The sequence below is a fragment of the Nilaparvata lugens genome, chromosome 8 (genome assembly GCF_014356525.2).
Source record: "Nilaparvata lugens isolate BPH chromosome 8, ASM1435652v1, whole genome shotgun sequence".
Taxonomy (NCBI): Eukaryota; Metazoa; Arthropoda; class Insecta; order Hemiptera; family Delphacidae; genus Nilaparvata; species Nilaparvata lugens.
In genome coordinates, this window is record NC_052511.1 from 49,306,790 (window position 1) to 49,321,996 (window position 15,207).

General features: G+C 35.7%; 1 protein-coding gene across 1 annotated transcript in view; it reads left to right on the top strand.

Annotated features, from left to right (window-relative positions):
* Positions 1-1,622: 1,622 nt before the first annotated feature.
* LOC120352867 (craniofacial development protein 2-like) overlaps positions 1,623-15,207 on the top strand; it is a 36,215-nt gene continuing 22,630 nt past the window's right edge. Inside the window, exon 1 of the mRNA XM_039435177.1 lies at positions 1,623-3,074. Coding sequence (XP_039291111.1) covers positions 1,623-3,074 — 1,452 coding nt within the window. The remainder of the gene's footprint in view (positions 3,075-15,207) is intronic.

Genomic DNA, 15,207 nt, shown 5'->3' on the forward strand with positions numbered 1-15,207 from the left:
TTTTAGCATGTATATTCTTCTTCTCCCAATCTCTTAATTATAATTGAAATGTCCATATCATATGTTACTATACAACTATAATCTAGAGAGAGTACCTTTTCGAAACAGTTAACTGGCAACTATATTAATAATTTTGTCAGGTTGGCATTAAGTTGAGTTGACTTTGTTAGGTTGGCACCAAGTTGAAGATTGAAATGTATGTATCGCGGAAAAATTGATTGGGCAATACTACTTCAATCAGAGCTATTCCTGGGAATATTATATAAGTAGCCGTCAGGCTCGCTTCGCCCGCCATATCCGTTTAGCCAGATGTTTAGTCTGGACCCCCGACTGGATTGTCCTAGCATATGATAAAAATGCTTAAATGAAAAATGATCTCATTCTTGGACGATCCAGTCGGGGGTCCAGGGGGCGGAGCCCCCAGGCTAGACGGATATGGCGAGCGAAGCGAGTCTGACGGCTAGTATATTATATGGGAAAACGTCGAGTTTGTTTTGAACTCAAGTTGTATAGCTTTCGAGTTTCAAGGAAGCAAATCAAATTGAAGTTCTGAACCAATGGTCGTAATAAAAGTAGAAGTGGAAATGTGAATGGAATAGGTACTGTGATACTATTCCATAATCTTCATTATTTGTTTTACAAATCATAAACTGTTTCTGTGTCTGTTTCATTATTTTGATTCAATTGAATTTTTCGCCACACTGTGTAGAAAGTAGCTGTTTTCCAGTCCCTACGTAGATCTGAAAGACATTGTTTGCAGACGACTCTCGTCTGACGTCAGAACAGGTTTCTTTCCGGCCTAGGCCGCAAAGAGTACCCTTTCCAGCCGCTAACATGGAACTAAGAAAGGTGATCAAAAAACTTTTCATTATTTGTGTTCATTATTCAATAATTAAAACATTTATAATAATATCATCTTATTGTCATTTGAAAGAATAAAAAAGTATAAACTCAACCTCCTACATAATTGAACATCATCTTTTAGGTTATTTAGACAAATCAGAATAGAAAAAAAAAATACTTGGACAATTTCCTGATACTCAGATTACCTCAGATTTGCTAGAGCTATCACCTTTCAACACAACATCCTTAACATCATTTTAATGAAGCTGGAAGAGCCTCCAAGCGGTGCGCCTGGATATCCAAATCAGGATGGAGACCAAGATTTGAAGAACTAAATCGGATTAATTCACAAAGCCCTTCTCCCCTCACCCTTCTTCTCCTATTCATGCTTTGGAACTGTTAAATACTAGAATGGCTATTTTCTATTGACTTAGCTGTGAGCCATTCTCTTTCCAGTCTGTCTATCTGACCATCTGGTCAAACTCTTCTTCATTTCAAGCCCCAAACCCCTTGAGCATTCAAGGGCATGGGGCTTATCTTTCATTATTTCTCATCTATCCTAAATTCTTCACTTTCAAAGTGATCAGGAGTAACTCTAGCGGCCAACGGCTTCGGGCGGACGAGCTAATAGAGAGGGCACCCCTTTGTCCTGGAGTTTGGGAACGGGCTCCGAAGGCGGATGAACTGCAAAATGCGGTCAACGGCATAGAGATGAGGAAGAAAGGAAAGGACGAGCACCTCATTAAAGATCCACACAGGATAAGTCCTAATAGAATCTAATGGCTATGCTTGCAGCGAAATTCAATTCCGGAGTAAGCTCCTCAATCGGATCTCCGGGAGGAGCAGTTTCAAGTGTAACTGAGAGATTGAAGTGCCAGAATGAGATCAGGATTGGCACATGGAATGTAAAAACTATGAGTCAGAGCGGTAAAATTCACAATGCGATACAGGAGATGACTCACATGAAATTAAGTGTGATGGGAGTATGTGAAATGCGATGGCCAGGCTCCGGTTCCCTAAAAATCCAAGATCATCAAGTTTACTTCTCTGGAACAGACAATGACAAGCATGAACTGAGAGTATGTTTCATAATGACAAAAGGAGTAGCGAAATGTGTAGACAATGTCATCCCAGTCTCATCAAGATTGATACTAGTACAACTAAAAGCGAAACCAGTGAACATAAATATCATTCAAGTGTATGCACCAACAACTGATGGAACGGATGAAGAAGTCGAAGAGTTTTACAATAGTATAAATGAAATAATGAGAAAACTCAAGAAGCAAGACTTGACAATTGTCATTGGCGACTTTAATGCAAAACTTGGATCAGGCAGAACATCAAGTTCCGTGGGGCCTTTTGGGCTGGGAAATCGAAATGCTCGTGGAGATAGTTTGGAAACTTTTGCTGAATCGAACCAGTTAGTGGTGATGAACACTTGGTTCAAGCTCCACCCAAGAAGGTTGTACACATGGAAATCTCCAATGGATAGACCAGGAAGAATTGTGAGAAACCAGATAGACTTTTTACTGGTTAATAGAAGATTTTGGAACAGTTGTTTATCTGTCAAAACATACCCAGGCGCAGATATACAATCTGACCACACCCCTTTGGTTGGAAGGTTCAAAATAAGATTGAAGAAGGTTACATCCCGGAAGGTAAAGAGCTATGATCTTAGAAAACTGAAAGATCCTGCCATACAGCAAGTGGTGAAGAATGCCTTGAATGAAAATTTGAGAAGTGATATAAATGTGGTGAGTATAGAGGGAGGACTTGCTACCATGCAGGAAGAAGTTAAGATTATAAAAGATCAATATCTGGAAAAGGACTCAGGAAAACGGAAATCATGGATGACTGATGAAATACTGGAACTCATGGAACAGAGGAAGTGGCACAAGGACAATCTCATTGAATACAGGAGAATACAGATTATCATTAGAAAGAAGATAAGAGAAGCCAAGGAAAGGGAGAAGGTTGAGCAGTGTCAGGAGATAGAGTTCCACCTAAGCAGATATGATAGTTTTAATGTCCATCGCAAGGTGAGGGAGGTGGCTGGGAAGTTCCGGAATGGTAATATTGGCCGAATAGCAGATGGGGATGGTATTTTGCTCATAAGTAAGGAAGATAAGAAGAAAGTTTGGGAGCAATATCTGCAAGATTTATTCCATGACCTCAGAGTACAACAACCTGCCATGGAAGACAGCACAGGACCCAAAATTCTCTTGGAGGAGGTAACTTCAGCAATTAAACAGATGAGGGATGGAAAAGCAACAGGCCCAGATGAATTCCCAACAGAGTTTTTAAAGTTACTTGACAAGGAGAATTTAAAGATTTTAACAGAGATTTTTAACAACATATACTCAACTGGGCAAATTCCAACACAGTGGCTAGAATCAGAGTTCATTGCAATTCCGAAAAAGTCAAGTGCAAGATCTTGTGAGGACTATCGAACTATCAGTTCAATGAGTCACATGCTCAAATTGTTTTTAAAAATAATTCACAAACGAATTTATCATAAATGTGAGGAGCAAATTGCACCAAATCAATTTGGTTTTGTGAAAGCTGTGGGCACAAGGGAGGCTTTGTTTGCTTTGCAGGTTTTGTTTCAGAGATGCAGAGATGTAGGTTGTAATGTCTTTGCATGTGTTATTGAAAGCGTTTGACCGTGTTAGACATGAGCAAATGATGGATGTACTGAAAAAACTGGAATTGACGGAAAAGACCTGAGAATAATAGATAGCTTGTACTGGAATCAGTCTGCGGTCCTCAGAGTGGATGGAGAGCATACAGATCTGGTGAAGATCCTGCGTGGAGTGAGGCAGGGTTGCATCTTATCACCAATTATTTTCAATCTGTATTCAGAACACATTTTTGGGGAAGTGCTTGGAGACATAGATGAAGGTATCTCAGTGAATGGAGTCAAACTTAACAACTTACGTTATGCAGATGATACCATAGTGTTCTCTGATTCAATGGATGGCCTGCAAAATTTAGTGAATAGGATCACAGAAACAAGTAAAGTCTATGGCCTTGATATAAATACTAACAAGACAAAGTTCATGGTCATAAGCAAAGAAAATATCGGAGGGGTCAACCTGTACATCAACCAGACAAGAATTGAACGAGTCTCACAATACACCTACCTGGGGACTATGATCAATGAGTTATGGGACAATTCTCAGGAGATCAGATGTCGGATTGGAAAAGCCAAGAGTGCTTTTTTAACAATGGGTTCAGTTTTCAGGAGCCATGACCTCACCCTAGGCACAAAGCTAAGGCTCCTTAAATGTTATGTGTATTCAGTGCTTCTGTATGGTGTAGAATCATGGACCCTGAAGGAGGACACAGTATCCAGGCTCAATGCATTTGAATTATGGCTGTTTAGAAGAATCTTGAGGATTCCTTGGACAGATAGAATTACCAACCATGAGGTGCTAAGGAGGATGAATACAGCCCCAGAACTGGTCAACCACATTAAATGTCGAAAACTTGAATATTTGGGTCATATAATGCGCAATAAAGGGAGATACGAAATATTGCAAAGCATCTTGCAAGGGAAAATAGAAGGCAGGAGAGCCCCAGGAAGGAGAAGAATTTCCTGGTTGGCCAACCTCAGAGCATGGTTCGGAAAGACCTCTATTCGATTGTTCCGGAGCGCAACCAACAAAGTAATAATAGCCAGAATGATCGCCAACGTTCGTAACGGACAGGCACCCTAAGAAGAGAAGAGATCACCTTCCACTTCTGCTTTCGGAAGTGCTTAGTAAACAACTATTCTCATATATATATTGTTTATTTTTGTGTGTGGCGAAAAATAGCGTTCGCACCACACGCAAAAATGTTTTTCCGGCTCTCAATCTTTTCTAGTCCTCGGCCTGCGGCCTCGGACTTGAAAACCGATTTCGAGCCGGAAAAATATCATTTTCTGCTCTAGGTTCGAAATATACTATTGTTGAAATTATTGAGTTTTGAAAAGATTTCAGTTTGTTACATGTCAATTTTAAATCAGGAGTTCTGAGAGCTCTAGTATATTCTAAGTTTTAGATTAGAACATTTAATTTGGATTTTCGTTTGATAATAATTATTCATTCATTAGCATTTGGATAGTTTCAATATCTCAGTTATTTCCAACTGTAATACAAAAGTAACAATTTAAGTAGATATCAAATGAAGTATCAAGTTGTATCATTATAAACTGAATACAGTAGGCCTACAGGTACAGACGACTTAGTTGACCAGTTGTAGTCGATATGTAGGTCACTGAGTAGGCCAAGCTGCATTGACAGATGACAGTGCGGCACAACTCACAATACTGGTGTAACAAGGTTTGTTCTTTTTTAGATCGGTTAGTTCTTCTCAGAGCAGTTCACTGATGCAACTATGGGAATTACAATACTGTCTATGACTGCACGTTAGAATGGCAGTAATTGATTAACAGTGGTGTTGCTATCCTTGTCTACCATTCGACAAAGCAGATAGTGATATCCTTCTCAAGCTCCTCAACGTTGCTAGATCGTTTTTTAACAATGTAGGAATATGATTATTTGATCTCAATTATGGAAATTTATGATTTTATCATTGAAAGTATATTTCTTGACGAATAAAATGTCATTGATTATTTCAAACAAGAACAAAAAGTTAATTGACCGAGCGAAGTGAGATCTAAGTTTCAAGTCGACGGTTTGGCATTTCTCTTAATGTTTAAATGTTTATATGTTGCGCATTTACGGCGAAACGCGGTAATAGATTTTCATGAAATTGACAGGTATGTTCCTTTTTTAAATGCGCGTCGACATATGTACAAGGTTTTTGGAAATTTTGCATTTCAAGGATAATATAAGAGGAAAAAAGTTCCTCCTTCATACGCCAATATTAGAGTAAAAATCAGCCTATAGAATATTATTCATCATAAATCAGCTGACAAGTGATTTCACAGATGTGTGGAGAAGCCAGTCTATTCCTGTATTTCCATAAGGTCTATAGTTTCAATTAGGTACTTGTGGATGAGAAAACTGCGTGAAGTCTACTGTTCACAGAACTACTAGTATTACAATAAATTTATTGATTGGATGAAAGTCAACACCTAGCTATAGTGAGGTCCACGTTATAATGGCAGTGAAGTAAGATAGGAAAACAGCGTTACCGATTCTCTGCCTTGCCACAGCCTTCTTTAGAAAACAGCTGATACCGGCATATCTGATCTATCTGATTTATATTCAGTAGTTGTGGAGGTTACAGTTAAATATTTATTTATTGATATGTAGTTATTTAATAATCTTTCATTTCTGTTCTGGCTGTTCAAATCGCCGCCATTTTGTAACGTTCGTATGAACCGCTAATCGGGGAGGGGCTTGTCTAGGCCAATGACAGACGTTCACCTTGACAGGTCATGGCTTCCACCAATGTCAGTGCTCGATCATTATTATAAATACGGCTGCTTTCTACTTCAATTTAGTTCACCAGAGATTGATAATGGTGTAACAACCGAAACCGGTATATAGGTTTTTAACAAAACTGTGGTTCGACAATATCTAGTCTTTTAATATTCAGGACTGTTTACACAGTCAAAGCTTTAACTGAATCATAGATTTAATCTATTAGATTGAACGGAACTTTATAAACACATATGTACATCATGTGTATGATAAGTTATGTTCAATCTAATAGAATCTATAAGGATTAAATTATTAACATTTTGTTGATAACTTTGGTGTAAACACAGCTCTAGTCATTTATTTAATTAAAGATTCTATAAAAGTATGACAGAAAAGATGTCTCCAAGTATAACAGCAGAGATTAAAATATGATTGTGTTTCGGTCATGACTGGGTCAATGGGTCAGACTAGAGTTTATTGACAAAGAAAGTGCTCAACGCATTCACTCGTTAAGTGTCAGTATTCTCCATAAGTAATACCACAGTTTCCCATTCAAACAATACTGACAAAATGAATTTAAATCCCCTAGACAAAGGTCAATGTTTGTGAGGTCATTGTAACAATATTTATTACAGCAGTTCTTTTCAATTATTATAATTATTTATTTTTATTTTTGGGTTGAATTTGGCAATTAACGATAAACATCCGATGATATGTCACTATAGTGTGGTGCACGTTATAATGGTAACATTTGATTAGAGTGCTGCTATCCTTGTCTATCATTGGACAAAGCAGATGGGGGTATCTAGCTCTGAAACGATGCCACATCGTTTTTTAACAAAACGAATAGCAAACAATACAGTAGTCGGAAACGTAAAAGCAGGCTATTATCCTGAACTTCTTCTATTTTCTAATTTTGTGTCAAATCGTCCAAATATTCTGTAGGTTATGTCCTTTTCAATTTCTACACCAAATCATCAATCTGAAACTACAAAACAGGATAATGTTGAATGAAAAAGACTAAGAAATTGTCAAAAACCACAGATTTATTGATACTTAGAAAGACCGGTTTCGGTTATTACATCATTGTCAATCTCTGATAAACTAGAACCAGAGAAAACTCCTATAATTATTATTAATTAGCTATTATTAATTCTGTGCTAGAACTAAATACAAGAGCAGCACAATAGCAGAAGAGCAGCAGTACTCGCCGCCTACTAGTATAAATTCTGCTGCTCTTGTATTTAGTTTTAGTTTATCAGAGAATGACAATGGTGTAATAACCGAAACCGGTATTTCTAAGTATCAATAAATCTGTGGTTTTTGACAATTTCTTAGTCTTTTTCATTCAACATTATCCTGTTTTGTAGTTTCAGATTGATGATTTGGTGTAGAAATTTAAATAGACATAACCTACAAAATATTTGGACGATTTGATACAAAATTAATAACCGAAACCGGTCTTTCTAAGTATCAATAAATCTGTGGTTTTTGACAATTTCTTAGTCTTTTTCATTCAATATGAATAGTTAACACAATATCAACTTCTCAAATACACAAAAAGTGGAAACAGGATAAAATAAACTATTTCCAATTTAGATATTATCATGAATATAATGCAGGACTTAGCATTTTTTTTCTTGTTATAAGAACTGATATTCAGTTGATGGGCTCTACAATAATTTATCCCAGGAATCTGTTCCGATGCAGGCAAGCCCTTGATACTCTCCAGGATGCAGGATCTAAACTGCTCTAAAACAAGCATAAAACAGTGAATCACTCCCTGACCTATCGCATTCACGTAACTTTTATTGTGCCTCACGACCTTGACAACAATTAGTCGCCTCCAGCTGCCGTTCAACTTTCAATACTCCTCTTTCAACATTCCTTTCAACTTGCCTCTTCAATCTATAATATAATAGAGGAAAGAATTGGCTCATACACGTACGGTATAGGAAATTCAAGAATAAAGTACGAAATCACATACATCATCACGTCTGAACTACTGTTTAACTTAAAGTTTTGCATATAGATTCTTAATTTACCGGATGGTTATAGGCCTATTTTGAATTGTTCAAAATTTCAGTAAGCTTAGGTAAAGTTTTCAGAGCAAAAATGTTACAGAAACATGAAAAATTGAAGGAAAATAAAGTACAGTAACAAACCGTTAACAAATTCATGATGAAACCAGATGGTAGTGTTATATTGGTTGAAATGAATCTGATCATTTGAACTCGAAAATGAACTATTACCTCCACAGCTACTTAGAAAATAGAATATTCTGAATCTTCATTATTCCATCGTAGTCAACAAACTATGTGACAACGTTGCAGAGGTCGAAAAGGATGGAGTTATCTGCTTTGTGGAATGACAGACAAGGATAGAAACACCAATCAGCTGTTGACTTTATAATGTGGAGAGTGGAGCTCACTACAGAATATTATTTACCAATTATTCACCAAGTCTATAATGTACAATCCTATATTGAACGAGCAACTTCTGTTTATATGCTTAGATGTTTGAATGTTTAGATGTTTGTATTTCACCAGATCTCGAAAACGGTTCTAATGATTCTCACGAAATTCAGAACATAGTTTATAATATAAACCGGGACTATAAGGTTTATACTGAACCTCCTAGGGTCTCATCCCTGGGAAAACTCGCTGAAGGACATTAAAACGATAATTATTATTCATCCTTGGTAAAACAGCTGATAATAATTATCTCGTCGTCTGTTGGTGATGGAAGTCAGTGAGCGAATTCATGTATGTGGGACTGTGTCAAAATCATGACTCAGCTGTTGAACTTTTGTGATCATTCAATCAGGTACTTAGTGCCGGTTGCAAAAAAGCCGGGTTATTTTCAATCCATATTTATTCCAGTAGATACATCTTTCTGAAATGGTCTTCTCTGATTTGGTTTACGTGAAGTTGATCAGAATTAAAATTCAACCGGCTTTTGTGCAACTGGGCCATTGTGAGGGGAATTTTTGCATTCCTCTGGAAATTAATCTCAATTCACTGTGATTAAATAGAACATTTCTGTATGAATGTTATTATAATTTCTTTTTCGTAATAGATTTTTTATGCTTTTGTACTCCAGAGCGAAGTTCGGTCCCATATTATTATGTTATTATATTTATGTTATTATATAATATGGCGATAATATGGAGCCATGAAGGGCATAACATGTTATGGAAAGGCATGCATCATTGCTTGCCTCTAGCTTTCAACACGATGCATGCATCTCAACTTTTCAAACTAGATTGTTATAAGCTGGAATAAATTGCATGCAGCCTTTTATCTGCTTCAATTTAAATGTGACCAGACGCCTTAGGGTTGCCGTAATTTCGTGGCAAGGAGCAAAACAAAGGTGAAGGATTTAAAATAAGAGAAGAATCCTCAGACAAAGAACAACATTTTTAAGTTGAGTGAGGACAACGTTATGCAGTATTTGATCAACATTGATGTTGTTATCCTTGTCTATCATTCAACAAAGCAGATAGCGCTATCCTTCTCCAGCTCTTCAATATTGCCTGGTCGTTTTTCAACAGTGTAAAAAGACACTTAATTATCCCAATTATTATGAAAATGTATAATTTAATCATTGAAGACGTATTTTCTTGTTGAATAGAATATTATTGGTCATTTCAAACAAGAATGAACAGTTGATACAGACTATCAATTTACCTGCTACTTATATTTAAATTCGAGTTGTCACTTGTTCTCATGTCTCATCAAAACGGTTTTGGCGCCTTTGAAGATAATTCAATGTTTATAAATAGAAAGAAACAGTGACTGGGAAATTAGATAGGAATGAACAGAGATAGAGTGGAATGAATACTGGAAAATTAAATAGAAAGAAACGGAGATAGAGTGTAATGAAGATTGGAAAAAAGAGAGAGAGTAGACAGGAATGTGTTTATTCATTTCCGGATCCAGCATTGACAAGATTCAGTCAACAGCTTATTAATATCAGTTACAGAAAACTGGCTTCCAAGTTAATGATATGTTGTCCAATTCCACTTAGTGAGAATGAACTGTCAGTATTCCTTCAGTAATAACATCAATGCTGCCCATTCAAACAATACTGACAGATTCAAGTGAAAATTATCACTGAGAGAAAAAAGCGTCTTCATTAAATTTGATCTCATGTTTGTCTGAAAGTCTGGAAGCTTTCGATCAGATACTTTTTTCTCTCTTATTTTGATCTCTCTTTTTGCATGTTGCATCTTTTTCAATTTCCTCACTGAATTGGAATTGATTACAATTTCAAATTTCTCACTGGCTTAGACTAGAATTTATTGATAAATGGATATTTTCCCACTAATGTGAGTGAATATCTTCGTTTTTTCTGTCAATTCTCTCAACTGATTCAGCCAAAATTTATAAAATTCTCTTGAACTCTCTTATCTTCGTATCTTTACCAATTTTCTCCCTAAAGATTCAGCCAATCTTTTTCAAATTCTCCAATCTTTCCCATAGAGTATAGAATCATTATCACTTCTGAATTTTGTACTATCTTTCTTCAAGTGATGTTTTTAGTTTGCTCAATACTATCTAGACTATAGTGAGGTCCACATTATAATAACAGTGTTTGATTAGCAATGGTATTGCTATCCTTGTCTTCAACAATGCAGATAGCGCTATCTCTTTCTCGCTTTGCTCTGTTGCCAGATCGTCTTTTAACAATGTGGGATTAATAATTGATTAACAAAATATTTCATTCTAATTGACCGAGCGAAGTGAGGTCTAAGATTCAAGTCGACGGTTTGGCATTTCTCTTAAAGTTTAAATGCTTATATGTTTTTACGTTGCGCATTTACGGCGAAACGCGGTAGACTAATAGATTTTCTTGAAATTTGACAGGTATGTTCCTTTTTTAATTGCGCGTCGACGTATATACAAGGTTTTTGGGAATTTTGCATTTCAAGGATAATATAAGAGGAAAAAGGAATTTCCTTCATACGCCAATATTAGAGTAAAATCAGACTATAGAATTATTCATCATAAATTAGCTGACAAGTGATTACACAGATGTGTGTGGAGAAGCCAGTCTATTGCTGTATTTCCATAATGTCTATAGTTTCGATCAGGTACTCGTGGATGAGAATACTGTGTTAGGTCTACTGTTCACAGAACTACTAGTTATGATAATTTCATTATGAAATTGTTGAAAAATTTAATTTCTTGCTTAATAAAATATGATTGATTATCTTGAACGAGAATGAACAGTTAATATTACATCAATAAACCTGTATCAGCTACCGTCTATAGAAGGCATTGACAATACAGAGGATCCGAAAAGTTTTTCTCCTATTTTACTCCACTGCCATTATAACGTGGACATCACTATAGGAGGTAACCCGTGCACCGCAAGGGTCTTATTTGAGACTTGACTAATTGTAATCTTGAAGAATTCAAAATAGGCCTATAACCATCCTCGGTTAGTTGAGAATCTATATGCAAGATTTCTAGTTAATCAGTTGAGTAGTTGAGACGTGATGATGCGTCATTCGTGAATTTCGTATCCCTGTGTAAGCCGATTCTTTCCTTTATTATATTAGAGATAAATGATTGACCATTAACCACATATTTGAGTTTTAATTATGAATGGATATCACCTTATCTCAGGAAAAACTATGTCAGAAGTCATACTATCAGAAGACAGTATGACTTTACTGTACATATAGCCCAGTCAACGAAGTGTTATAGAGGGAAAAGTTTGAAAGAAAATTTTTGATCCCACATTGAATCCGCTATAACAATATAAGGAAAACACTAAGTAGTGAAATAATACATCAAATTAAAGAGAAAACAAAGCTCTACAAATGTACGGTGAGTATCCATTTTTATGATGCATTGTTGGAGAGTTGTTGGTCCTGAAACATCAAAAAATAGGATTAAAAGCTGTTATTTTAACAATTTTACACTTTTAAGAGCGTATATCTCGAAAACTGTTGGAGATATCACAAATCACCACAGACTTAATATTGTAGACAATTCATCAAGCTCCATTTCTAAATAGCTAGTCATGTCGGTTGAACGCATTTTACTCAAGATATGAGCGTGTAAGCAAAACATTGAAAAATGCAACTTTTAAACCACCCTCATACGTTTAGCACAACGGATAGGGATGGAGACTTTTGATATGATCACCCCCCAACTGGTCCTAACAAAGCTGCAAAGTCAAAAATTGTGTTCAAAACATTCTCTCCAAATTCCTTTGTCAATTGGTCTATTTTTGCATAACTGATGATCTCACACTCAACACTGAAGCTGCTGCAATAGTCGTGGGGATGTGCGTAAACTTGTGAAATTATACATAAAATTGAAGAGAATTCGATTCTCTTTAAGTTCATGATCAGCATGAATTTTTACCATCGATATTCAAAAAGTTATAGAAAAATGTTATAGCAAAAAATTGAGGGAAAATATGTTTTTTCAAAAATGCCACACCTTCAAGAGCGGATATCTCGAAAACCTGAGGAGACATGAAAAAAGTTGTGGAATGAATATTGTAGATAATTATGTAAGCTTTAATTTGTTTTATGACAGTCAAGTCCTTAAGATACATAGTTTATGAGTTTTATGTGAGAAACCTAAAAATGGTACCTTTAAACCACCCCCACCCCCTTGGCACAGGTGGTAGGGGTGGGACTTTTGATATGTTCACCCCCTCAGGGGGGGAACTGTGGGGTCAAAAATTGTCTCCCAAACATTTCCCTCTATACCTTTTTTTGAGCATTCATTGCCTGGACTATCCTGTATTATATTAGAGATAAATGATTGACTAATAAAATTATATCTTTGTGTTTTCTTATGAATAGATTATCACTATATCTCAGGAAACACTTTGTCATAAGTCATACTATCAGAAGACAGTATGACTTTACTGTACATTATAAGTATGAAATTTGAAAAAGAAATCAACCAACAGCACGACAATTCAAAGATTACACACAATAATTATCACAAAGAATGAGATTCTATTATTCAGTTGTGAATGGGAAAATTACTTGGGTAATTATTCAGACCTCACTAGAATCCAATAAATTAAAATGAATAGTGAAGCCATTATGGCTGTGAATCAGTATTTCAACTCGAAAGGCAACAGGTGGCCTTTGATCACGTGTTGAATACACGTGCTATTGAATAATTTTTGGCGCCAAATATGGTAACTTGTAGTCCAGACCTGTCTGAGTCCTAAACACCTTCTCAGCTATTTTCTGTTGACCTATACCTTGAAAAGTTCACACAGAAGACGTTATTATCTATGCATTTTTTCTATTTTTATCTATCTATTTTTTGCATGTATTTTACATTCTCTTGTATGAGCTTTTTGAGGATAAAACTTCGTTCATCCATTCATTCATTAATTTAGATTAAATATTCTGTTAATAATTTAGAATTTTTAATTAACGTTTAGAATTTTAACATGAGTATAATTTGTGGAATTTAAGTGAAATTTTTAATATTTTTTGTGATTGTGAAGGAAGATTTTTGTTTGGATTTTCAACAGATTTTAAAATTAATTAATCTGATAAATTCAAAATTATTGTAGTTCATACATTTTTTGAACTCAAAATAGTGTGTGAATTAAGTTATCATTTACATAACCTCTAGACTGTGTATTCCAAATTAAGGTTTAAAGCAGTTTTGGGCAAATGCCTGTTGTTTTTGCCCGCATTGTATTTATTGTCTATGAATAAATTGAAAAAATGAAATTATATCAATTACCTACACTTGATAATGTTTTTGATTGTTGACAAACGATCAGGCAAAGTTGTAGAGATAGAGAAGGATAATTGATTATTTTAAACATGAATGAACAATATTTATATTACATCAGATATACCGGTATTAGCTCTCTTCTATAGAAGCTAGTGGCGAGGCAGAGAATCGGCTACGATGTTCTCCTATCTTTCTCCACTGCCATAATATCTTATTATGATAATGAAGGTGATGATGATGATGTTGATGATGATGATGTTGTTGATGATGATGATGAGGATGGTGAATTATTGTCATTCTGGTCATTGTCCTTCCTATACAACAACAACAATTCACACTCTTGTTTGTCATCACAACACTGTCATTCTCGATATACACACACACACACACACACACACACACACACACACACACACACACACACACACATGCCAACAAACCTGAAGAACAACAGCAGAGGAGTAGTCAATTGAATAAAAATGAAAAGGAGAAGAAGAAGAAGAAGAAGAAGAAGAAGAAGAAGAAGAAGAAGAAGAAGAAGAAGAAGAAGAAGAAAAAGAAAAGGTGGTGGTGGCGGTGGTGGAGGAGGAGGAAGAGATGAAGGTGAAAAAGAAGAAGAAGAAGCAGAAGAAGAACTAGAAGGAGAAGCGAGAATAAATTGAAAAAAATTCAAAACAGTTCAGAACTTATATAATGGAAATAATAGTAAGTGACTACTATAAGCTGAATATGTTCGTACAGAGTATTGATATTATTTTGTCACCAGGCGTCAAAATTGAAAAAGTTAATTAAAATAAGATTTGACTGATTGAATTAAGACCACTACAATCATTGTCTCCTTTGGGAAGTTATTGATGTACGAATTGAGTTACGAATGTGTGTGTGGTCTCAAATTTAATTATTGCTACTTTGCCATCTTTCTTCTTCTTCTCCTTCTTCCTCTTCTTTTTCTTTTTTCCTCCCATCTCAATTTCGTCTCTCAACTTCATTATCTCTCACATATTTTAATTTCTTTTCTCTTCTCAATTCTTCTTTTTTAATTACTTCTGTAAATTACCTCAGTTTTCATTACCACGGATTTGTAACAAAAGTTAACTATTACTGCATGTTGCCATCAAAATTCAGGAGTGAAGAAGTGGGTGGGGGGGGGGTTTCGGGATATGGGTATTGTGTGAATTCACCCCCTCCTCTTCATCGTTTTCCATCCCCTCAACGGTCAATGTACGTTTCATTGAAAGTTCAGCGATGGAAGAAAA